The sequence below is a fragment of the Sardina pilchardus genome, chromosome 18, assembly GCF_963854185.1.
Source record: "Sardina pilchardus chromosome 18, fSarPil1.1, whole genome shotgun sequence".
NCBI lineage: Eukaryota > Metazoa > Chordata > Actinopteri > Clupeiformes > Clupeidae > Sardina > Sardina pilchardus.
Window position 1 is genome coordinate 18080348 of NC_085011.1, and position 23901 is coordinate 18104248.

At 41.3% G+C, this 23901-nt stretch overlaps 2 protein-coding genes across 2 annotated transcripts; one reads left to right on the top strand and one right to left on the bottom strand.

The window, feature by feature from the left end:
- The first annotated feature begins 642 nt into the window (after positions 1 to 642).
- si:ch211-125o16.4 (neuroblast differentiation-associated protein AHNAK) lies at positions 643 to 8214 on the top strand. Its single transcript, XM_062519726.1, has 5 exons — positions 643 to 713; positions 3357 to 3415; positions 3632 to 3755; positions 3891 to 4027; positions 4146 to 8214. The coding sequence occupies exons 2-5, from the start codon at positions 3407 to 3409 to the stop codon at positions 7749 to 7751; spliced, it is 3876 nt and encodes a 1291-aa protein (XP_062375710.1). The 5' UTR covers positions 643 to 713; positions 3357 to 3406; the 3' UTR covers positions 7752 to 8214.
- A 157-nt stretch (positions 8215 to 8371) lies between these two features.
- Positions 8372 to 20618, bottom strand: edaradd (EDAR-associated death domain). The gene is made up of 6 exons (XM_062519421.1): positions 20380 to 20618; positions 13885 to 13943; positions 13257 to 13299; positions 12213 to 12283; positions 11203 to 11254; positions 8372 to 10189 (listed from the first exon to the last, which is right to left on the bottom strand). Exons 1-6 carry the CDS (start codon positions 20435 to 20437, stop codon positions 9801 to 9803), a joined length of 672 nt encoding a protein of 223 aa, XP_062375405.1. The 5' UTR covers positions 20438 to 20618; the 3' UTR covers positions 8372 to 9800.
- Between the last annotated feature and the right edge of the window lie 3283 nt (positions 20619 to 23901).

A 23901-nucleotide genomic window follows, 5' to 3' on the forward strand; every position in this document is an offset into this window, starting at 1 on the left:
TCTCTCCATGAACACAGTGCAAATGGGTTGGCGTATTATGCATGCAGATTGATTTGCAATTCACAGGTTGATTGATCAAAGTTGATCATTATTGACTGACATTAATCATCATACTAATGATGTTATAATGACAATCGTGATGATAGTGATTGCTCCTAAATGAGTGCTTCACTGTCTCTCACATTAGTTCTACCTTGCCTCTAGTTACCTGCCTTTCAGGTCATCTACAGTATCAGACAGGTCATCATCACAAATACTTGAGAAGCTTGATGATGATCGGGGTGAATTCCAGTGGTTCATGTCATTTTGTCTTGAACACATGTGTCATTGTGTATGGACATGAATGGCCTTCTCCTATCTGAACATTTTGCAACCTCTCACTCTGTATGCTTCAGTGTAGAAACCTTGCTTAGCCTGTTATGAGCAGTCTTTCTTCCTTTCTCCACCTCTCTGTCTCTGTCTCTGTCTCTCTCTCTCTCTGTGTGTGTGTGTGTGTGTGTGTGTGTGTGTGTGTGTGTGTGTCTGATCAGTAGGTTTCGGTAAGCCTATGTGACAGAGTGTATGACAGGCAGGTAGGCGGGCCGGCCTGGTGCTGCCTAACCTGTTGGTTTGGGTCTAGTGGAGCGTGAAGGCATTTAACAGTGCGATCCATCAAGAGGGTCAGAATCACTACGGAGTTCAGAGGAGACAACAGGCCCCTACAGCATCAGATGGTGAGTCCATGCTTTAAAAGGCTGTGTAGCCACTGCCTACAAGTTGCTCAGTAATAAGTCTCAGTGTAACTAATGATGTTTTTGTGTAAGTTGACCGAAAGAGGATTCTTTCACGTCAGATGAGGAGTTGTTTATTTTACCTTTGATATTGATGTTCAGAGCTGTCAATGTGTGATTTCAAAATCAAATCGGACTTACTGTCTAAAATATTCTAAAATGGGTTTCATATTCACTTGTTGTTGGCTGAATTTATCAGCCCATTTTATGGGCCTATACTGATAGACAAGGATCAAAATGTGTAAAATGTGAATGTTACCTTAACCATATCGAACCCCTAACCTTAACCCTAAGTATAAATTGTTGCCTGAACATCCGCAGATTGTCTATGGACGGACTATCCAAGTAAAGTTTGACACTACATTCTTTATTAATGCATGCTTTTATCGAGCGATTGTAACATTCAGGCCCATTCCAGCTAAACTGCAATGGGAAGTTTGTCTTGTGGGGGACACATGTTACATATTTTCATATTTGTTTCAAGCGTTAACATGGTTTTTTGTGAGTGGGACATCACTAAAACTCGGGCAACAGTCTCAGTTTCTAAATCTCAACCCAGAAGTTGCACATTGCCATATTTTGTAGTAGGAAAAAATGTTATAAGCGGAAATGGTTAGAGGTTTTGAAGGTGAATGTGTATGTGAACACACGTGGATAATATGGTGCATTGATGGATGAAGTAGATATTTTTCTACTTCCCTTTCTTGTCTAGCCTCTTGGGATATGACTTAGCTCCCATATGCACTATTGATGACATTGATAACTGATGATTGTAACTAGCAGTAGCTATATATATAACAGTGTTTGTTATACATATAGCACGAGCAGCTGAAACCCAAGTGAACTTGCTAAACCATTGATGGCTCTTGTGGTATCGATAGTTTTGCCTTTATTTTTTATGTCTGACTTTCAAGCTTCCTGCCAACACTTTGCGCCCTCTTTGGGTGTTGAGTGCCTCTTCACCATTAACATAAACATGATCCGGGTCCATCCTCTTTCTGAAAGAGGGTCAGTTACAAAGATAGGCACTTAAGAGTGATACTGTTGATATGGCTGATATGGTTTCATCACTCGCACTGCCCTGCCTTAGCTCTTCTACACCCTTCATTGACATGCAGATGACTAGTGCGGCTCATGAATATTAGCCTGGCTTGGTGTCCTGCAGGTTCGCCGCTCAGCCTCTTTGGGTGTGCGATTGTTGTGAGGGTGACATAGTGTGTTTCAGAGGACAGGTATGTGTGTGTGTGTGTGTGTGTGTGTGTGTGTGTGTGTGTGTGTGTGTGTGTGTGTGTGTGTGAGAGGGCTGCATAGGTAGAGCCCACATGAGCCACCACACATCCTGACCAACTGGTTTCCGGCATTCTTGTTCTGCCAAGAGGCCATACCTGAGATGCCACAGGCATGAATCATGATGTGCTGCGTGGGTGTTTGACTATGTTTCTGTGTGTGTGTGTGTGTGTGTGTGTGTGTGTGTGTGTGTGTGTGTGTGTGTGTGTGTGTGTTGTGCTTTTGTATTGTTTGTCTGTATATAGCGGGGGAGTTATGGCTGTTGTGTGACATTCGAAATGACAAGAATTTAGTTTTGGATGCTTTGGTTCTAACCCTTGATAGTTGTTAGAGGAAGCTGCATATCATTTGGACAACCTACTTCTTATCTTTACTTTGCCGTGTAAGAAAATCAGCTCCAACAAACAAACAAAACCGTTCCATCAGTGGACTAAGGCACTGTAAGAAAAAAAAAAAATGCAATCAGTCATAAAGCAGATAAACATAAAGTGAAGAAAAATGCTGACTTGTCAAGGCACAAAGGCCTAGTTTAGTTTAGGACAGTTTTAAACCAGGTTTCTGCCTCAGAAGCTGAACACTGTATTCACAGTGACGTCACAGAGACTCAGAGATTGAGTAATCATCCGCCCATCCCAGGGCCACGCCAGTTTCAATTGTTCAGGCCAACATTTGTGTGCAGGGTGCCAAACCTCATGTATAGCCACATATCTTTGGCAGATTACCTTCATTGATTTCTGATACTGTTTTCTGTGTCAGTATCAATTCAGTGTACCGTGTTCATATAAGAACAACCCCCTGAAAACTGATGTATTTGAAATGTCTTATTGGCTTGATTTGCTTTGATCAGGTTCATTTTCCGTAAATTATCACAAGGAGAAAGTTATTTAGCCTGTATTTTAGAACATAACTGGCTGTACTGTGAAGTCTGTTTCACATTCACTCAATTACAAGGCCGTTGCCTTCATTCTACAAACTAGGCAGACAAACTAGTTCACTAGCAGCTGGGGAAACATGTGATCCTCGATGACATTCAATGTCAAGTTCTCTCCTCTCCTCCTTGTATTCAGTTTCTGTGAGTGGATATAAGTGTGTGCCTCAAAGAAAGAATGGCTACAGGACATTTGACAGTTATTTACTAATCAATTATTATATTTGTTTTGATCGATATGTGAGAAGACATGATGCATCATATAGTACTATCTGATTGGCTAGATATCTATTTACATTTAAGTGTGCTGGAAATGTGTAAAACCATGCAAATGGCCAGAGTAAAATATTCATCTTCTTCCTCTCTTCCAGGTTTTAATGAATGCGGCCTTTTAATGATATGCAGTTGTAAAAAGATCTGAATGAAAATGGTAAGCACTGTAACAACTGTTGTACAACTGTATTCTATTTGAATAGACATTTAAAAATATATACTTTTTCAGTGGTCTATGTGTAAGTGTGTATGTTATTTAAATGTGTATGTTATTTAAATCAGTACATGTACATCTTAACTTACTCAGTGCGCGGTGCATATCTTTGTAAATATTGATCAGCAGTGATTGTGTTTTCTTGATTGGTCTTTTCAGAATGGGGAAATAAAAGGGGAAAGCGTCTCAGCGGATGTAACCCTAGGAAAAATGGATGTAGGAGAAAAGATGACCTCTATAGTGAAAAACCCTTCCATCGCCAGGAAGATTGGCCTGAAACAAGGTAGAGTGAAACCTATGCTTTTGAGTGACTCCTTTGCATCCTCCTTGTGCTTTGTTGCCCATCTTGCCCTTGCTTTTTTGATCTTCATTACTTTCTTGCTTTAATAACATTCATGGCATCTCTATCTTCATATAGATGAGGAGATTGTTGCTGCTACCATTCACTTGGACCATCTTGCCAAAGATGACGTTTTAAAATTGCTGAAGATCCTCGAGCCCTATGATGACAAACTTGAGGTTAAAACCAGATCCAGCATCGCGATTGATGGTGATGTAAGTAGCTGTACCCCCCAACCACCCCCCCCCTAGCAATGACACTTTACAAAAACTATAATAATTTGTTTTTCAAGGTTTAATTTATTTCTCATTTTCGCCCTTTCTGTTCTTGCAGCTCAATGGACCTTCATTGAACGGAATTGATGGTGGTGGAAAATTTACCATGCCCACAATTGGCATGTCAGGACCCCAATTAAAAGGAGCAGCCTTGGATGGAACTGTTCAGAGCCCTGAGCTTAGTGTCTCAGCACCATCAGTCAAATCCCCAGATATGTCCATTAATGTGGATCCACCAGAGGTCAGCAGCAATGGACTGAAATATAAGGCCCCCAAGTTTAAAATGCCAAATTTCAATTTGTCAGCAAAAAAGCCAAAAATGACAACCCCAGAAGCAACTTTGACAGGCCCAAGCATCAGTGCAGATGTGGATACACCAAAGCTCAATCTTCAAGCTCCAGAGGTTGATGTCACCTTACCAAAAGCTGAACTTGAGGGCCCAAATCTGGATATCGAGACCCCAGGTGTTGACATTGAGTCCCCATCAGCGAAGTTCAAATGGTTCACACTTCCAAAGCCAAAGTGGGGTCACTCTCGGCCTAAGATAGAAACCCCAGACATTGATGTTTCTGGGCCAACAGTTAAAGCTGATTTGGATATACCAGATGCAGAGGTGAATCTGCCCAAAGCTGAAATTGATGGTCCAGATGTTGACATTGATCCGCCATCAAGCAAGTTCAAATGGCCAAAAATGAAGAAACCCAAGTTTGGGAAAACAAAAGGACCAGATGTGGATATTGATGCAGATGTCACAACACCAGACTTGGATCTTTCAGCACCAAAGATTAAAGCTGATGTGGACACGCCTGATATTGATGTGAAATTACCATCAGCTGACATAAATGGTCCAGATGTGGATCTCAAAGCTCCTGATGTTGAGGTAAATGCTCCGTCAGGGAAGATCAAATTTCCCACTCTAAAAAAGCCACACTTCAAATTCAAACCAAAAGTGTCCACTCCTGATATCGATGTTGATGCTGACATTAAAGCTCCAGAGGTTGAAGCAAATCTTGAAACACCAGATGTCAATGTAAGCCTTCCAAATGCAGACATTGATGGCCCTGATGTTGATCTCAATGCGCCAGATGTCAACATTGATCCTCCCTCTTCAAAATTCAAGTGGAACTGGAAGAAGCCTAAACTGAACCTCTTAAAACCAAAAACACCAAGCCTGGAAGTTGATGCTGATGTAAAAACACCTGATCTTGAAGCAGGACTTGATCTGCCTGATGTGGACCTCCAATCTCCAGACCTCAGCATCTCTGCACCAAATATTAAAGGTGACCTCAATGCTCCAAACCTGGATGTTAATCTACCTGATGCAAGCCTTGAAGCACCAAAGGTGGATCTAAAAGCACCAGACGTTGACCTTGATGCCCCATCAGGCAAATTCAAGCTGCCCCCAATCAAATGGCCAAAAATCCACCTGCCAAAAGCAAAAACACCAGACATTGATGTTGCTGCAGATGTAGATACACCAGATTTGGATGTCTCCCTACCAAAGGTTGAGGCAGGACTTGATGCTCCTAAAGTTGATATAAATTTGCCCAAAGCAGATCTTAATGTTCCAGATGTCGATCTCAAAGCACTTGATCTCAACCTTTCTGCACCAAAAATTGAAGGAGATCTAAATGCTCCAGCCCTAGATGTTAACCTACCAGATGCAAGCCTGAAAGCACCAGAGGTGGATCTCAAAGCACCAGAAGTGGATCTAAAAGCACCAGATGTTGACCTTGATGCCCCATCAGGCAAGTTCAAGCTGCCCCCAATTAAATGGCCAAAACTCAACCTGCCAAAAGCGAAAACACCTGACATTGATGTTGATGCAGATGTAGATACACCAGACTTGGATGTCTCCCTACCAAAAGTTGAAGCAGGACTTGATGCTCCTAAAGTGGATATAAATTTGCCCAAAGCAGATCTTAATGTCCCAGATGTTGACCTCAAAGCACCTGATCTCAACCTTTCTGCACCAAAAATTGAGGGAGATCTAAACACTCCAGCCCTAGATGTTAACCTACCAGATGCAAGCCTTAAAGCACCAGAGTTGGATCTCAAAGCACCAGATGTTGACATTGATGCTCCATCAGGGAAATTCAAATTGCCTACAATTAAATGGCCAAAACTGTCTGGACCAAAGGCTAGTGTAGATGTAGATACACCAGACTTGGATGTTTCTGTACCAAAAGTTGAGGCAGGACTTGATGCCCCTGATGTAGATTTAACATTGCCCAACGCAGACCTTACTGTGCCAAATGTGGATCTAACAGCACCAGACCTGAATGTTTCTGCACCAATGATTGACAGTGGTGTGAGTGTGCCAGATGTAGATCTACCAAAAGCCAATCTTACAGGACCAGATGTAGATTTGAAGGCTCCAAGTATAGATGTTGAAGCTCCTTCAAGTAAAATAAAAATGCCCCACTTTAAGCTGCCTAAATTCAATCTAACAGGACCAAAGCTGAAGACACCCAGTGTTGATACACCAGACGTCAATGTTCCATCACTCGATGCACCAACAGTTGATGTAAATTTACCACAGGTTTCGGCTGATGGGCCTAGTCTTGACTTGACAGCTCCAGATATCACAGCACCCAAAGTTGAGGGTAGTTTCACTACTCCAGATGTTGATCTGAACTTGCCAAATGTGGATGTCAAAGCCCCTAAAGTAGATCTTAATGTTCCTGATGTCAACGTTGATACAGACTTGAAAACACCAGATTTCATGGCAGACATTGATGGTCCAGATGTTGACTTGAAAGTTCCAGATGTGGATGTCGACCCCCCTTCAGGAAAATTCAAAATGCCCCATTTCAAATTGCCCAAATTTGGTTTATCCACCCCAAGGGTGAAACGGCCTGATCTGGATGCCAGTGTGGATGTGAAAGCACCTGAAGTGGATGTTGATGTTCCCAAAGTTGAGGCAGACTTCACTGCTCCAGAAGTCAAAGCTGAGGTTAGTGCTCCAGAGATTGATGTGAATCTTCCCAAAACTGATATCAAGGGCCCTGAAGTTGATGTGGATTTACCTGATGTCAGTGTTGATGCATCAAAGCCAAAGTCCAAATTCCACACTCTCAAGAGGCTGTTTGGAAGAGGAGATTCCTCTGATGCTGAGGTAGATGGAGATGTGGACACTGACACGGAACTGCCAGAGGAAGACATACCATTGTTTAAAACACACAGACTACCACTAAGCACCATTCAGAAAGCATTGGAGTTCACTGGTGCTGTAGACCTGCACAGTGACCCTGTTCTTCCTGAATTGAAAAGGGGAATCAGTACTCCTAGTCTGAATAGCCAGGGGCAGCAAACAGGACCAATTGACATCAAAGAAAGGTTGAGATTATTTGCTTCAAGGTCATCATTAGACAAAAGCCTGGATGATTCATCCCTGGTAGGAGCTCAAGTGAACGCACCCTCCCTTGAGGTCTCCCCAACAGAAGTCAGTGTCAGTGCCCCAGCATTGAACGTTGATGTAAATGCAGATGTTGACAGCGCGACAAAAGTCAAACGGGGAACATTCAAAGTGGCAAAGCCTGATTGTGACAAAAGCATCCCTGTGATTAACATGTCTGGAAAGGATGAGAATGAAAAATTATCAATAAGTCTCTCCAATATGCTTGGCCTTCCTACGAAAGATGAATCTGATGGAGATTCTTAAATATCTGTGGAGCTCTTGTATCATATTTAAGTCAACTGATTCATACACTAAGAATAATATAATGATATCAAAAAAGAAATTGAAATTGAAAGCTTACAACAATGTTAGAGTAGTATGGATTGAGTTTCTAATACTGTAAGTAATGTTATGTATATTGTGAATGTGATATGTTAATATATGCTACTTCCCATATACTGTGATTATGTGTGAAGATATATATATGTGTGTATGTGTGTGCGTGTGTGTGTATGTATGTGTGTGTGCACGCACACATGTGTATGTGTGTGTGCCTCCATTTGTGTCGGAAAAGATAAACTATGAAATCCAGTTTCTACAGCTGCTGAATACTGTGTATTATTCTAATAGGCTATACTTGTTTATTAACAGTTTGGTTCAATAATTACATTAAACTACATGTGAATGGCATTTTATTAAATTGTTTTAATAAATCTTTGAAAATTAATAGTCTTGTTGTCTGATATTAAATGTATGTATCCAGGAGCCAATTAAAAAGCAAAAAGTCTATTAGGCCTACAGTTGTTTTTCCAGCCCCATAAATTTGACATGAATATGACAATGTTCATTAATGGCAATAGATACTGTATAATAGATAAGACGTATCAAAGTGTAATCATATTTATTACTGGAAAACTAGAAAAAACAAAATACGGCAGAAATGACAAAATTGCACTACACACCCCATGCAATTCAACCAATGGATTGAAATAAATGTAAAGAACAGAAGCCACTCTGAACAGATTTAACCAGCACTTTCTATAGCCAGGACCTTAGAGACACTGAACATTATGGGACTTAAAACATTTTGGATATCACATAGCAAGGTGAAATCCACCTCAACATTTGCTAGGTGTTCTAAAATATCAATTCCAGGCTGCAGCTTAGGGAGAGAGCAGTCTTGTAAATGGTCAGCTGAAGAACATCAGGACATTTCGGAGTAGTGTGGTACACAGAACAGTTGAGAAACTTAAGACCAGAAGCCAAATAAACTTACTCCTCACAGAGGAGATTAACAAATTGAAGTTTAGCTTTACGTCTAAAACAAGTGTGGTCTTGATAATGTTGACGCAGTTATCCAGTTAATAGCTTTTTTGATGTGTCAAGGCTGTATTAATAATATTTACAGTATTAAACCGAGTATAAAGTATACCGAGTAAGATCTTTTTCACCGTTTCTGGCTGGTGTATCAGAGCCTAGACTAAAGACTGCACTTATTATTATGGGATGAATAGGGTTTTTTTGCAATTGAATCCTTAACAGTCACATCCACAAACAGTTTCTCATGTGACTGCTTAGAGCATTGAAACAAAGCTGTCTGGTTAAATATTTGCATTAATTATCAGGCTCCCATCTGCCTCCCATTTCAGGTGTGTTTACAGGCAACTGTTTTTCTGTTCCCCTCAAAAACCACAAAAATACATCGAACGCACCACTTGGAGTAATCTACAGTGTGAAAAAATGTCAATGTCTTTAACTCCTCTGCCATCACCCTAAGAAGTAAATCCTTATGAGAATTCCATGTAGAAGAGTTGATGATTAGAATGTTGGGATGGCAGTTCAATAAGCATGAGTGAGGTCTGTCCAAAATGCTAATGGCTTATTGGGTAAAAGATCTGGCAGAAAATATTTTCTATCCATTAGATTAGGTTCAGGTTTTAGAGATCAATAAGAGCATTGTACCATGACAATGGCTTATACAATCTCATATTTCATTGTTAAGACGTTCATTATATGCCATACGTGCATTTTTGTAAAGAATGAAATCGGTAGAGTCTGAGCAAGACGCTCAACAACAGGCCTCAAACAATCTCTATCCTCCTGATCAGAACTCTACAAGAGTCAGCTACGCCTTTCCAAACTTCCCTTAGCAATCAGTCAAAAATGAGCATTAACAACAACAACAAACACAAACTCAGTGTAGCTATGTGGACTGATTCCAAACAAGTAAACAAAAGTCACATTCTGCCGCTTGACATCATCCACCAGGCTGGGCCACAGGTCCGTCCGTCCGTCCCTAACGCCGACCGCCGACTAGTGGGCGTGCTGCCAGCGCGACGGCCAGTCGTTCTCCAGCCAGCGCTGCAGCAGGCGCAGCACGTCGATGCGCTGGTACTGGCGGCACAGTTCGGTGAGCTCGCGCACGCTCTTCTGGTTGTTGCGCAGCAGGAACTCCTGCGTGGGGCTGTGCTGCGGCGAGCCCTGCGTGCGGTGCTCCAGGAGCGTCAGCTCATCGTAGCTCATGCCCCAGCGGCTGGCGAAGTTCTTCCAGTTCTTGACCGTGCAGTGGGCCGGGTCCAGCTTCTGCTGCAGCCGCTGGAGCAGGTCGCCGTCGTTCATCAGGTCGCTGATCATGGGTGCCGGGGCGGGGCAGCAGCACTTGTCACACGAGCTGTTCAGGTACTCCAGGTCCTTTGTGAAGCCTGGATGTCAGATAAGCAAGGCAAGTTTATGTAGCGCATTTCATACACAGCGGTAATTCAATGTGCTTTACATAAACAAAAGCAAAGAATAATAGTGTATAAAAGCAAAAGGGTAATAGTTTAAATAATTTATATACATATATACAGTATATATATTATGTAAACTATTCAGGTAGGGGCCCTGGCTTGTCTTAGACACAGGAAGAAAGATTGAGAAACACTGTTCTTGACCTCTGAGGTTTCCGAAGACGTACTTGCTGCTGGTAGAACTAAATATAGCGCAGCTATTTGGTCAGCTCTCTCTATAAACATTTGCTATAATATAGTACTATATATTATACTATAATATATACAGTATATAGTATAAAAAGAAAATTACATAAAATAGAATAATTTAAAGACACAATAAACACAAAGTGGAAGAATTAAAGCAACGTGCATAATAATTTCCCATTACTGGAACGCAGCCAACAACTAAACCTTATGCTTCACGTTTTGGTATAAATAGTGAAAGGAATAATGAATGCTTTGAGTAACAGCAAATGCATTTAATGAGTTATCAGAATGCATCTGAAAACAGTTTGGTCTCAAGTCTAGATGTGAGACTGACAGTGGTATTTTTGATGTCATCTGGAAGTGGGTTCCAGAGCTGACCAAATAGCTGCACTATATTTAGTTCTACCTGCAGGTTTTACCAACAATTGCGTCTCCGGAAACCTGAGAGGGCTAGAAGATGTGTACTACTGAAGCATGTATGATTGGTAATTAATCCTTATTCCATTTCGCAATTTACAAGATGTTAGACAGGGGTCCCTTGTCTTTTCTTTTGTCAGGCCAATTTAATGCATGTTCCATCTGTTAGAGATGCCTGATGTAAAATCACAGTACGCAGCATTGCAGGTCACACATCATATGAAAACCTGTGACAGTGAATTTTTATCTTGCATTTTGTAAAGCACTCTTATAAAGCATGACTTATAATGTCATTGTTGGGATAAGAGAATGGAGTTTACCTGAAGAGATTGATGGGTGGCAAATGCATTCACTTCCATCGTTTTCCACTGGCTAGGAGAAGAACAGATAGTTTGTGTTATTATTTTTTAAGTCTAAGACTAAAATACAACACGTGCAGCATTGCTATGAGTGATTTAATCAGCGTTAATATACATAAATGAAAAAGTATGCTTCTTGGGAAGCGTTGGAGGAAATGAGTAGGTGTAGCTGCCCACAGTATATCTTTACAGGAAGGATGCCTCCACTGTGAAACGGAACAAAGCTACTTTTAGATTTGCAATTTTATTAGTGACCTAACTGTTTCCCTCTGCCCACTGCATGTGAGCCTCTGACGTAGTCAAGGACATGTCATTTATACAAACGTTGCAAATCCAACATTTGATCTACAACCCGAATTCCAAAAAAGTTGGGGCGCTTTGTAAAATGTAAATGAGAATGCTGTGATTTACAAATCATGTCAACCCCATATTTAACTGAGAATAGTTCAAAGTCAACAACATATCATCTGTTGAAGGAGAGAATTGGAAAAAAGATGTTACTTTTGAATTTAATGGGACTGACTACAGACACTGTGTACCAGCAGCCACAAAAACATCACGTAGATTTTCACCTCAACAACATGGCGACTACAATGGACATGGTGTCTTTGTGATGCACGCTATGTATGGGCAAGGAGGAGGTGAAGTAAATATAATTTATTATAAATATAATCTGCTTTTACATTTCAAACTACCTGTCCTGCAGCATTCATCATCACCACAAGGAAACATGATTATTCCAAGTGGGAAGGAACCTTACATCACACTAAGTACTACTGTATGTAGTGGACCATGTTTTATAAATCTGGTGTGGATATGTACTGTACACTACACAGATGCCTAAAACCAGTATGCCTGAGAATATTTTAGAAATGAGGACTCAAGGAAGGACCCAATTCCACCCCCACACCCAACATTATTACACTGACATTATGGTGCACACCAGCAGTCAGCGTTTAAGTGACACCCACCTGTTGTATTCTGCTTGTTGGGCTTGTTATACATCCAGGGGTCAAGGATGGAAACTGTAATGTCACTGTATCTGAACACACAGATAAATACACAGGCCATCTCACAAACACAATCAAGTAAACATGTTTAACATGGCGATAATATGATCAGATTGACTGGATGCTGTAATGCGAGTAGGGAAAAATTAAACATTATAAATGGGAAGGTTACAATTCACTCTCTGCTAGTGGAATAATATAGAAGCAATTTGTTCTCATCAGGATCATTGCTCTGAGATGGCTTGCCTGGTATGTTTTGCGAGGCAAAAAAATAACCATGGCACAGCCTCATCTAGTGGCAATTCAGTGTTGATGACAATAAACGTCTTTCCTACAACATCATAATCAATGTGAACTTTATCATAAATTATTTGATGACAGTTTTCATTTATAATAAATTACAATTTCATCAGGAAGTGTCACTGTGATTTGACATGCAAACATATTCTGAAAATCAATCTTTATCTCAAAATTCTGAGAATCAGCGGTAATCAGGAAATACCTCAATAACCACGATACTAAACCACGACTTTCCGTCGCAATGGTGTTTGTCATAATACATAAACAATCTACTGTCTGTAAATCAGTCATAATAAAATCATAATAGATCAATAATAAATACAAATACAGAAAAATGTATACAAATAATAATATAGACATTAATCTAAATATAAAACAGCATTGTTTTCAAGTGTAACTAAGGCTGTAAGGTTTTTTTTAACAGAGAAAACTGTAAGTTCAAAATAATTGACATGTTAGACATTGGGCAGCAGTCCGAGTTATAGGAATAAACTTCTATGTAATAAAGAAACATTGTAGAGTCACTGTTAATCTTGAATACAAAATGATTGACTGATGACTGTGGAACGTGACACAGTTTACTACACTGATGACATGACAAAACCCTAAACCTAAAATATGTTTGTTTTTTTGTATCATGACAAAGAAATACACCAAAATATGTACAGTTTTGCATGGCTTATTTTAGTTAGCACTTGAACATACCTTGGGGCTCTGTGACTTGAACTGGAAAGGTGGACTTCAATGACTGCGAGAGTGATGAAACATGAAAATGTTCACATGAAGGCCACAAGTCTGTAAGGCTTATGAGCACATAAACTAATGCAAGCTAAAGCTACACCAGCTACCCAATTCAACAGGGCCCATCAAAGGGTGTGCAGCTTGGTGAGCTCAAATAATACCTTCAGATGAGCATGAAAATAAGTGAGAGTCTAGTCACAACATGCCTCTGAGACAACTTTGCAAACTCAGGACTTCACAAAGACAGTGGGAGCATTCATAATGTTTGCAATGATTCACAGTTAGCTCTCACTGATATAAAACCCCACTGCAGTAATGTTTGAAATCATTATATAACTAACAACATAACTATAGCTATATTTAATGAAAAGGTTCAGTATTATTTTAAGTATCCTTTGAATCATGATATATGTCTACAGGTTAATGTAAGGCTCTGGTGCATTGTTCTTCTCACAGAGGTAAACAGAGTTACAAAGTAGAGAAACCCCAAACCTAATCCCAAGCCAAATCGTTTAACATTTGCTTAGATAAGAAATACATTGTACTGATCATTACACACATAGTACCAAAGAACACAATGTAAATGCCATACCATGCTTCTCGCGAAGCTACTTGTGTCTGTGTCCTCCACAGGTTCTGAAGCAATCCTCTCTGAAAACACACAAAGAGGCACAAAGCGTGGCATTTCAGTATGTGTGGCGTCACTAATGAAAGTAAATAGAACAAACTGAGACAGAGAGAGGAAGAGTGTGGGGACACTGAGCTCTGAGTCACTCCATTTCCTCATCTGGGAGCCGGCCAATGAGAAGACTCTTAGCGTATCTGACACCTTTGCCACAGTTCACACCTCAGCTGTGGTTGGAGGAGAATGTTTCATCAATTCCAGACAAGTAACCTAATTTACAACAGGAAGTATTAGGTGGGCCCTCTCCTCTGCTAAAAATAAAGGATAGTTAACTTGAAGCTAAGTAGGCCTACTGTTGACATTTCTGATAGATAGATAGATACATTATTGATCCCCAAGGGGAAATTCAAGATTCTGAAACAAGAAGAGAAGCCAGATTGGCATCATAACATTACATAGTGGACATAATTAATCATAGAACAGTTAAAGTCAACAGAAATGTAACTGCATAACTGGAAATAGAAACCAAATCTGATGCAAGAAGGTATGTCACATGCTGTCACATCCTATATACCACATCAAACAACTTTTTTTATTTTGAGGAAGTACATTTGTGATAAGTGTCAGTAATGTGTTACTATAAAAAGTTACAGATAGAATATACTTCATCTGGCGTAATAATCAAGGGAAGTTGCAAACATACCATGGGCGCAGTGATATCACATTCTGCTATGGGGACTATTTTCAGATATCACTGCACCCATGGGACAGTTGCAACTTCCCTTGATTATTACGCCAGATGAGAGTGTAGTTCCATGTCAAAATCAGCCTAAAAAAAATGGCAGGTTTCATTTTCAGTTGGTCTTATTGCACTTTCTAACTTGAGAAGAGACACGTTTTAAATGGGAAAATTACCAGAAATCTTAGTCACTTTTAAGCATGATGCTAGCAGGCGAGATGCTAATGGTCTAATCCGATTCAATGATTTATGCTAGGCTGAAGCTAAAAGTTGTATCGCCAGACTCACAGAATGGCTGGATGAACGGGAAAAAGGTAAATATGAATTGTTTTGCTCGAGGGGAGGTGGAAAATGAGCTTATTTCCATAAATGGCGGAATCTCCCTTTAAAAATGTCTAACTTCAGGCACAGAACATGTCCTTGCTTTACCCCCTTTACTAGCCTATACGTGGTGTTACCACCTACTTGACACTAGGCCTAGATATAGTGTCTGCAGCCTATTTCACACAATGTTTAGGCTACATTGGAAAAGGCAGTTAGATAGTGTTGGATATAAAAATCCATAATAGGCCTAGCCTATAATACAGGGGAGACATTGATTCATATAATCTGACTAAATTCATCCTATAAGGGGTCTGGGGAACACTGTGTGGGCAGGTGACTTTCCAAGCTTCTTGAGTAATATTCAAAGAAAGGTTAATTGGAACGATACATAGTGTTATTAACCGGTTAATAAATGGAAAATAAAATTTTCACTCAAGAACAAGTGTAATTGGTTATGTTACATTCATCCAAAAGTTTCCAGTTTTTGTTCTTTGAACCATTTCTAATCCGTGGTTCTTAGATACGGATACTGTACTTCCACTGCTATAACCTAGCCGGGATGAAGTGGACATCTGAAACTAATGAAGGCCGTTTTCCACCATCAGTGTAAGTAAGGTAATAAATAGATATTACTCATCCCAAGGGACATTCTACCTCTGCCTCCCACTTCCTCTGCATTTGATTAGTGACCCCCCCCCCCCCCCCCCCCCCAGATACACACACACACACACACACACACACACAATAGAAATGAACACACTGTGAGTTGTGAGCACACACAAACACCCAAAAGTGCCTTACCACCAAAGTGGCACTGTGGTGGCACCTGGGTCAGGGATGCTTGCTCAAGGGCACCTCGGCCATGGATGGCAGAGCACCTATCAATCACTCCCTCTGCCCACATTTTTCGGGGATCGAACGCATCAGTCACCAGTCTGATTCCCAAACCAGGGTACGTTTAAAACCATAGTTGCTAACTAAGTGAGCAACTTTGTTGGTTGCAATGCCAACCAACTAAGGTTAGCAACTATGGTTTTGAGAAACCATAACTAAAAACTGTACTTTTAAAGCAAGTTCAATGGACCAATCAAACATAAGAATTGCCTGGAATATGGTTCCTCAAGGGCCACTCCCACTACCCGTCACTCCACCTGTACCGTCTCTCCATTTCACGATCTCAGAATGGACAAATTAAATCATCTTAATTACAGACAAAAGGCTGGCTAAGAGCGGTTTTCAACAAGGTTTTCCTATTGGTAGCCTAGATGCTGAAAATGCTAACGATGTGGTGTTCCCGACCAACATTCTGCTTGTCTGAAAGTTTTCGATCTACAATGCAATGTGTTTGGCGTCATAGGCTCCGTCCGTATTGTGGTCTAATGACAAGTGGTAGCCTACTATTGATTTTCTTTGAGGCAGCTAGCACCTTGCACCTTATCTTAGAGGTGCTACTGTACTTGCTCTCTCTCCTTGTTGCTTTAGGCCTGATTTGTGGTGTATAGATACAGAATGTAGTTGAGGGTACAGTATATAGAAAATATACTTGATTAAAAAATACAATGCTGACTCAAAAGTACAAAAAGTTAAAAAAAATAATTCCTTAAAAAATCTACCTGTTTACTCATGTGTATTACAAGTGGTTGCGTTACTACCCACCACCCCTGCAGCCACGTCATTGGAATATGCAGAGATATGGATGCGTATTTGGAAACCTTGTTGGTAGGCTGTTGCTAAGCTTCAAAATCTGGCATGTAAACACAAACTTTGGATATGTTTGAGCTGAGTCATGATCACTGATTATGTCAAAGGGCGATATGGACTGCAGATGACGTCATGGCAGACAGAGTGTATCTGTGGCCTTTATTCAAAGGCTGAGGATGTATGGAGAGTTATGGGCCTGTACATGTTGCATCCTGGGAGGGGTAGGCTTCATGTTTTGAAGTATGGAGGCATAAACCCCAGAATACACATTGAAGCATGAATGTACGTGTGTGCACGCACGGACACACACACGCACACACACACACACACACACACACGCACACACACACACACACACACACGTGCACAGCGGTCTTCAATTATTTGTCTCCTACATGCACCGACAAGACTCCTTGCTCTACCACAGGTCTTCTAGCACACACACACACACACACACACACACACACACTCTCTCTCTCTCTCTCTCTCTCTCTCTCTCTCTCTCTCTCTCACACACACACACACACACACATATACACACACACACACACACACACACACACACACACACACTTACACGCACACACACTGCACACACACACAGACACACACACAAACCACAGGCTTTCTGGGGGAACTTGTCAAAAGTGCCAGACGATAGGAAGGTAGGCATGCTGTACACCACCCTTCTGCCCAAACCACAAAAAGCCCAAGAGGAAGAAATGGTTACTCTCTCAGGCCCACATGACCTCTACATGACCTTGCATATGAGGACCCTTGACCTCAGATCATTGTCTGACCAACGTATACCAGTCCTACTACTGAAGACGTCTCCATTGGTACAATTAACACATGACACACGCTTAGAGAGACAGATGAGTCACACAGTGGAAAAAGGAAAACGGTCAATAGAGCTTTGCCTGTCAGTCAGTCAGTTCTTACCATAAGAGAGCCATACACTTACTGTAGGCTGGGTGAACCCTGCCTGAACTGTCTGACAACTGACAGCTCAGGCTAGAAACCTGCACATCTATCTCCTCTGTTCCCTGCCAGAACCTTTTGCTCCTCCAATCACAAACTAGCTTATCCAAAAGACGCACCAGATCGTTGGTCTGATTGGTTGAAGGACTATCCAAGTGTACAGAGTCATTTGAACTATGCCCACTGACCACTCCTCTTGTGCAGTAGAAACAAAGCGCAGCCTCCCCATACTGTTCAGTCTTAAAAGATTGAGCTTAGTATAGTAATAGCCATACTATACAATAAACTGTATCAGCATACATACGTCAACATACTGTATCAACACACTAAATGGTGCAGTGTACTGACTATCGGCTCTTGAAGCAATATGATGACGTGCTGGAGTAATGTGTGAACCTACTTGTTTTTTCCTTTCCTGTTACAGAGCCAGGGCAGTTCCTTTGAAGCACACACCCCGTATGGACATCAAGAAGAGTGTGAGGAGAATTTAGATATATTTAACACAACGGGCAAATGATATCATAATCAAGGACCTGACCTTTAAAAGTACAAACATTTAGTAAATATATAATTATGGCATTTTACTTAAGATCAATCTCCTAATCATTTAGATCTTACTTTCACTGCCATTTCGGTCGCGGGAATGTAGGGGAAGTACCATGATCCACTGCTTGATGCTTGATAGTGATTATGCACTATTGGAAACTGTGCTTTGGAAACTGTTATAGTGTGTGCTCACAAATAACGACAAAAAAATGCAGTTCAGCTCTGGAACTACTTTCAGATGAGATAAAAATGTTAGACTTAAGACCAAACTTTTCTCAGGCGCTTGTTCACAGAGTTCACAGTTCACATGGCCATGTTCTCAGAGCACTCTTCACTCTGAGAGTTAACTAGTTGGGTGTTAATACTTCAAGAGGGGGGCTATCGAGCCTTGTGGTTGGAACTTTAGGCCCTGAAAGGAAACATACTGTATGTGTGCACACACAGTTTGGGACTACTTCAAGAATCTCCATAGAATGCTGCTGTTTGTGTGTCACGTCATCCTGGATGTGAGTTTGTACTGCTTTGTAATTGTCTGTTAAAGGCAATCTTTGCAACACGTCTGAGAGTGATTTGTGGTAAGGCCCTCATTACTCAGTCCACAGAGCACTCTTCAGGGTGAGTACTACTACTTTAAACTATTGCCCTTTTACACTTTTATGTACTATAACCTTGTGTGTTTTATGTTTTCTTTTTTTTAAACCATTCTTTGACTTTTGCCCTTCTATGCTTTTATTAGCTATTCCTTTGTGTAAATTGAATGACCTCTGTGTATGATATGCGGTATATCATTTAAGTTGACTTGACTTGACTTCAAGACAAGCACTTCATTAGTGCTTTCCAAGGCCTTGTCCCCTAATGCACACTAACTGTAGCACTAGTCATGGTGAACACATGTTGGATACTCAGCGCAGCTCTTCTTGTGCACAGAAATAGATCCAGGTTCATCAAGCCCTCATCACCTCGTCTCGCCGCCCCTCCCCCATCACCTCCATGGTGCACCTCCGAAAGCCTGCAGACTGTTCGGATTCATCAACCGCGAGAAAATCTCTGAATCAACCCATCATTGTCTCAGCACAGCGGCGGAATGCAAGGGCATGTGGCGACGCGCCCCGGACAGAGACTTGGAGATGAAATACACACCGCATAATAATATATGGCCCAGGGACACGATGCTACAAGAAGGAACCCAGATTCTCCAGTGCATGGCCACCCAGACATCTACTCCACACTAACTGTACCAGTAAGCATATTTTTTCATATTCATGGACACTGAGAGTACGTGCAGACACACACACACACACACACACAATAGTAATGATATAACAATAACACTAATATGCTCCTTAAACACTGTTGAAAAGTGTTAAGCTTCCGTAAGGTGCAAGCCACTGGAGATACTGTATGAGGCAGAGGAGAGAGCTGAGGCATATTCTAAAAATGAACCTCTGACTCCTTATCCTGAAATGGCATCAGTGATGACACATCATTGTGGCTGATGCTGTATTATCAGCCATGCATAGAATCTATGAAAGGCCACAATGGATTATGCAAGCATGCCACAAAAGTGAAACTGTACAAAACTCTTATCTAAACCATGCTTAAATACTCTGGTAAAACATACGCTTGGACATGGATGTAAACGACAGGTAAGCAGCATGGACCAGCTTTTCTTCCATGAGAGCATACCCTAATGATATGTGTAATGACTTTTACTAAATAAATAAACAAACAAACAAACAAACAAACAAACAAACAAACAAGTAAAATATTTGGCGCACAGTTAATACACCTCATAGACCTCATAGACCTCATGACCCCATTTTCATAAACTGAACTAAACATATCCAATTCTAATTGACACTATGATAATCAACTAATCGGTTGTTAATTAGGCCTATTGCATTGATGTGTTGGCTTGGTTACATTTAATGCAGCTACGAGCTTAGCCTACAGTTACAATCATCACATAAACTTGAAAATGTAGTCCACCACAATGAAGCTCCAACGCGTTTTATATACAGTACAGCTACAGACAAACGAGTTCAAATTTAAATGCTTTGCATAGCTGAAACAATCGGAGATTATCCCTACCAAGCTGAAAGACCAAGTGATCACAAAGACTTCAAGAAATGAGTCAACATCTTGCGTAAAAAGAGAAAAGTGTAACTTACCAATTGGCTCACTGAACGCTCTCAGACTGGCCATGGTGACAACAAACGTTTCACACATAGAAACACCTTAGTGAGAAACAAGCTATTTGCAGAAAACCACCGAAAGTTTAGGTTCCAGACTGATAACCTTCGCCTGCGCTGCACCCACGGGTGAAAAAGTCTACCTGACTAACCAGCGCGGCGCAACAGGTAACACCCGTGATAATCTGCAGGTCCTCTCACGTTCAAGTTCAACGCTAGGAGAGGTGCAGTAAACGGTTTCATTTACATCCACTGCTTCTATCTCACTTTCACTGCGGTAGAGTTTCTTGGAAGAAAAAAAAACAGTAAACGTTCTAGCCTAACACTTTGCCTCAAGATGGCTACGAAAACTAGGAAACAACCCACGCAAACGACAAAAAATAACCCACGTCGATTGTGACAAGTGCATCAGGTTAAAAACCACATCACAACCCCCTCCTCGCATGTTATGGAAATCCCACAGTCATATGCACGATTACCAATTTGTGTCAGAATTCAATCAACCAACTAAATGCAATTAAAAGGTAATGTAGCCTAGTCTACTATACAATTTATTAATAAATATCAACTTAAAGACGTATGTCGTGCTGCATAGGGGTCAAGATTAACGGTTACTTTAACTAGGTTTCCTAAACCACAAAAGTATGAAAAGTGTGAGTCATAGTGATGTCAAGTCATGATTGGAGTGAATAGCCCACCATTAATCGGAAAGTCAAACTCAACACTGTGTCATAGTAGACTCTGGGGTCCTTCGGAAAGTCTGTTGGTCTATCTGTCTGTTCTGACCAGGGGCACTGTTAGAAAATTTGAGCCAGTAATTCTGCCCTCACTCCCCCATCCCCACCCCCACCCCCAATAATATATAGCCTACTATTACTATTTTAGTATTATTGTGTGTGTGTGTGTGTGTGTGTGTGTGTGTGTATGTGTATGTGTGTGTGTGTGTGTGTGTGTGTGTGTGTGTGTGTGTGTGTGTCTCTCTCTGAAATGCCACTGCCACGGCAATTCTGTTTCACAGTTGTTCATTCCTGTTGATAACATTCAACAGTCTATACGACCTGTTTGCAAGATGTGTGATAACCTGCCCCTACAAGGCCTTGCCTTTCTCCACGTCCCTTTAAAAGCTAATATGCTGCAGGTTTCCCTTCATCAGTGCAGGTTATTGGATGTATCCATGTAGAAAGGGGACATTAATACTCTTTTTACCGGCTGCCACAAGAAATAATTAGCTGTTATGGAGGCACTAAATCCAGCATTGTTAAAGTTGGAGGATCTGGAATGATATATTGTCCCACGTTAGCTTGTTTATACTCCTTGGCCCATAAAATGGCAGAAGAATGGCACAGCTTGTGGCTTTTATCTAAACACACAGAACCGTAAAAAGGGACCGACACAATTACCCAACTCAACCAGCACAACTAATTACATTAAATTGGCAATCAGTGAGGCAAATGAGTGAGGCAAAGCAAGTATTACAGACTTCTCACTTAGATGTGAGAATACACACACACACACACACACACACACACACACACACGCACGCACGCACGCACGCATACAGTACACACGCACACATACACACACACACATACACATACACACAAAGTGTAGGCTATTTGCCCTCTCTTTGTCTTAATGCATCCTTTTTCATTGCTTTGTCCAGCAGGGGGCGCTCTGAGACTGGAGGAGTCTCACATTTCATTAGTGGGCTGTTTTGAAAGAGCCTAATTTGTCACTAATCCACTGCATGATCCATAGGGCATTCACATATTATATAATCACAGCCATTTCGTGCATATCCCAGCTGTACATTTAAGTGGCTGCATATCAATGATTGTCAATTCTTGTCTGCTTTTCTAATTGCTAGATCACTGACCCTGATGATAAATTCATCATAGCTGCATACAGTAGAGGTAAGTGTGTGCTTTTATTTGTTACTTTATCTCTTGTTCTCCTTAGCGCTTATACGTGTATGTTTGTAAATGTGTATGAGTATGCGTTTGTGTGAAAGAGAGGGAGTGTGTGTATGTGTATACTGTATATATCTCTCTCCCCCCCTCTTTTTCTGTGTGTGTGTGTGTCTGTGTGTGTGTGTGTGTGTGTGTGTGTGTGTGTGTGTGAAAGTGAGATGGAGAGAGTTTGTGTGTGTGTGTGTGTGTCTCTCTCTCTGAGCGTGTTTCTCTCTGTGTGTGTGTGTGTGTGTGTGTGTGTGTGTGTGTGTGTGTGTGTGTGTGTGTGTGTGAGTGTGTGCGTGTGTATGCCGTGAGTCTGTAATAGAGATTATCAGCTTTGCTTGCCTCCCTGGCTCAGCGCACTCTCGGGCCCCTCTGTGTTGCAGTCGTTGTGTCTCTGCGATCCCCTTTAGATGGTAATGAGACCTTTGCTGGCGCAGGGGGCTCACGGAGCGCACCCAGACAAGCGCGCCGAGCCCAGAGTGGAGCCCAAAGCTGCCAGCCATTTAAATCCGCCTTTGACAAAATGTCCGTCTCTGTAGCTTTTTTTGGTTCGACTTTCGTTCTCTCTCTCGTTCTCTTATCCTCTCATTTGTCCTTCTCTCTCTTTCTGTTTATCTCTTTATTTCTCCTTCTGTCCATCAGTAGTCTTTCTCTCTTTTGTCCATTTGTCTTTTGTCTCTCTCTCTCTCTCTCATCCTCTCATTTGTCCCTCTCTCTTTCTGTGTGTCTCTCTGATTCTGTCCATCAGTAGTCTTTCCCTCATCTTCTTATTTCTCTCCCATGCTCCTCTTTATCCTCAATTAGACTGATGGCATGTTTAATGTGGACAGTGTGTAGATCTCTGTGGATTGGAAGTCTTTCATGTCCACTGCTGGACATGTCTGTCTTTGTGTGTGCGTCTGAGTGAAGGTATGTGGGTCTATGTGTGTCTGCAGGAGGAGAGCACCACCATAGAGTATAGTTAGTATAGTTACAGTATATAGTATACTGTAGTATAGTATAATTAGGCTATATATAGTAGGCCTAGTTAGTATAGTTATATATAGTATACTGTAGTATAGTAATATATACTGTAGTATAGTATAGTTAGTATATTTTACTGTTATTTTAGTCATGTTGATTTGTTCTTTTATCATCCTGTTTACATGTAGTATATGTTGTGTGTGGTGTGTTAAGCTGCTGGGACCTTGCATTTCCTCCTGGGGATCAATAAAGTATCTATCTATCTATCTATCTATCTATCTAGAGTGGTTATTCACCTGTCTGCACCACCACAGAGTGATTATTCACTAGTCTGCAGATTCCATCACCAACACTCTGCACATTTTAGACCGCACAACTCATGTGCAGTCAAAGCCTCTCATCTGTTGCCATGGCGCTCCAGGCGGGAGGCAGCTCTGTGACCCTACTCCAGCGGGAGCGCAGGCGGGGGGATGAGTGGAACACTACTGGGCCTGTGTGTGTGTGTGTGTGTGTGTTTGTGAGAGCTACAGGTAGCACTGGCTCTCGCCAGCTAACATCATCACCGTGTTAGAGGCTCATCAGG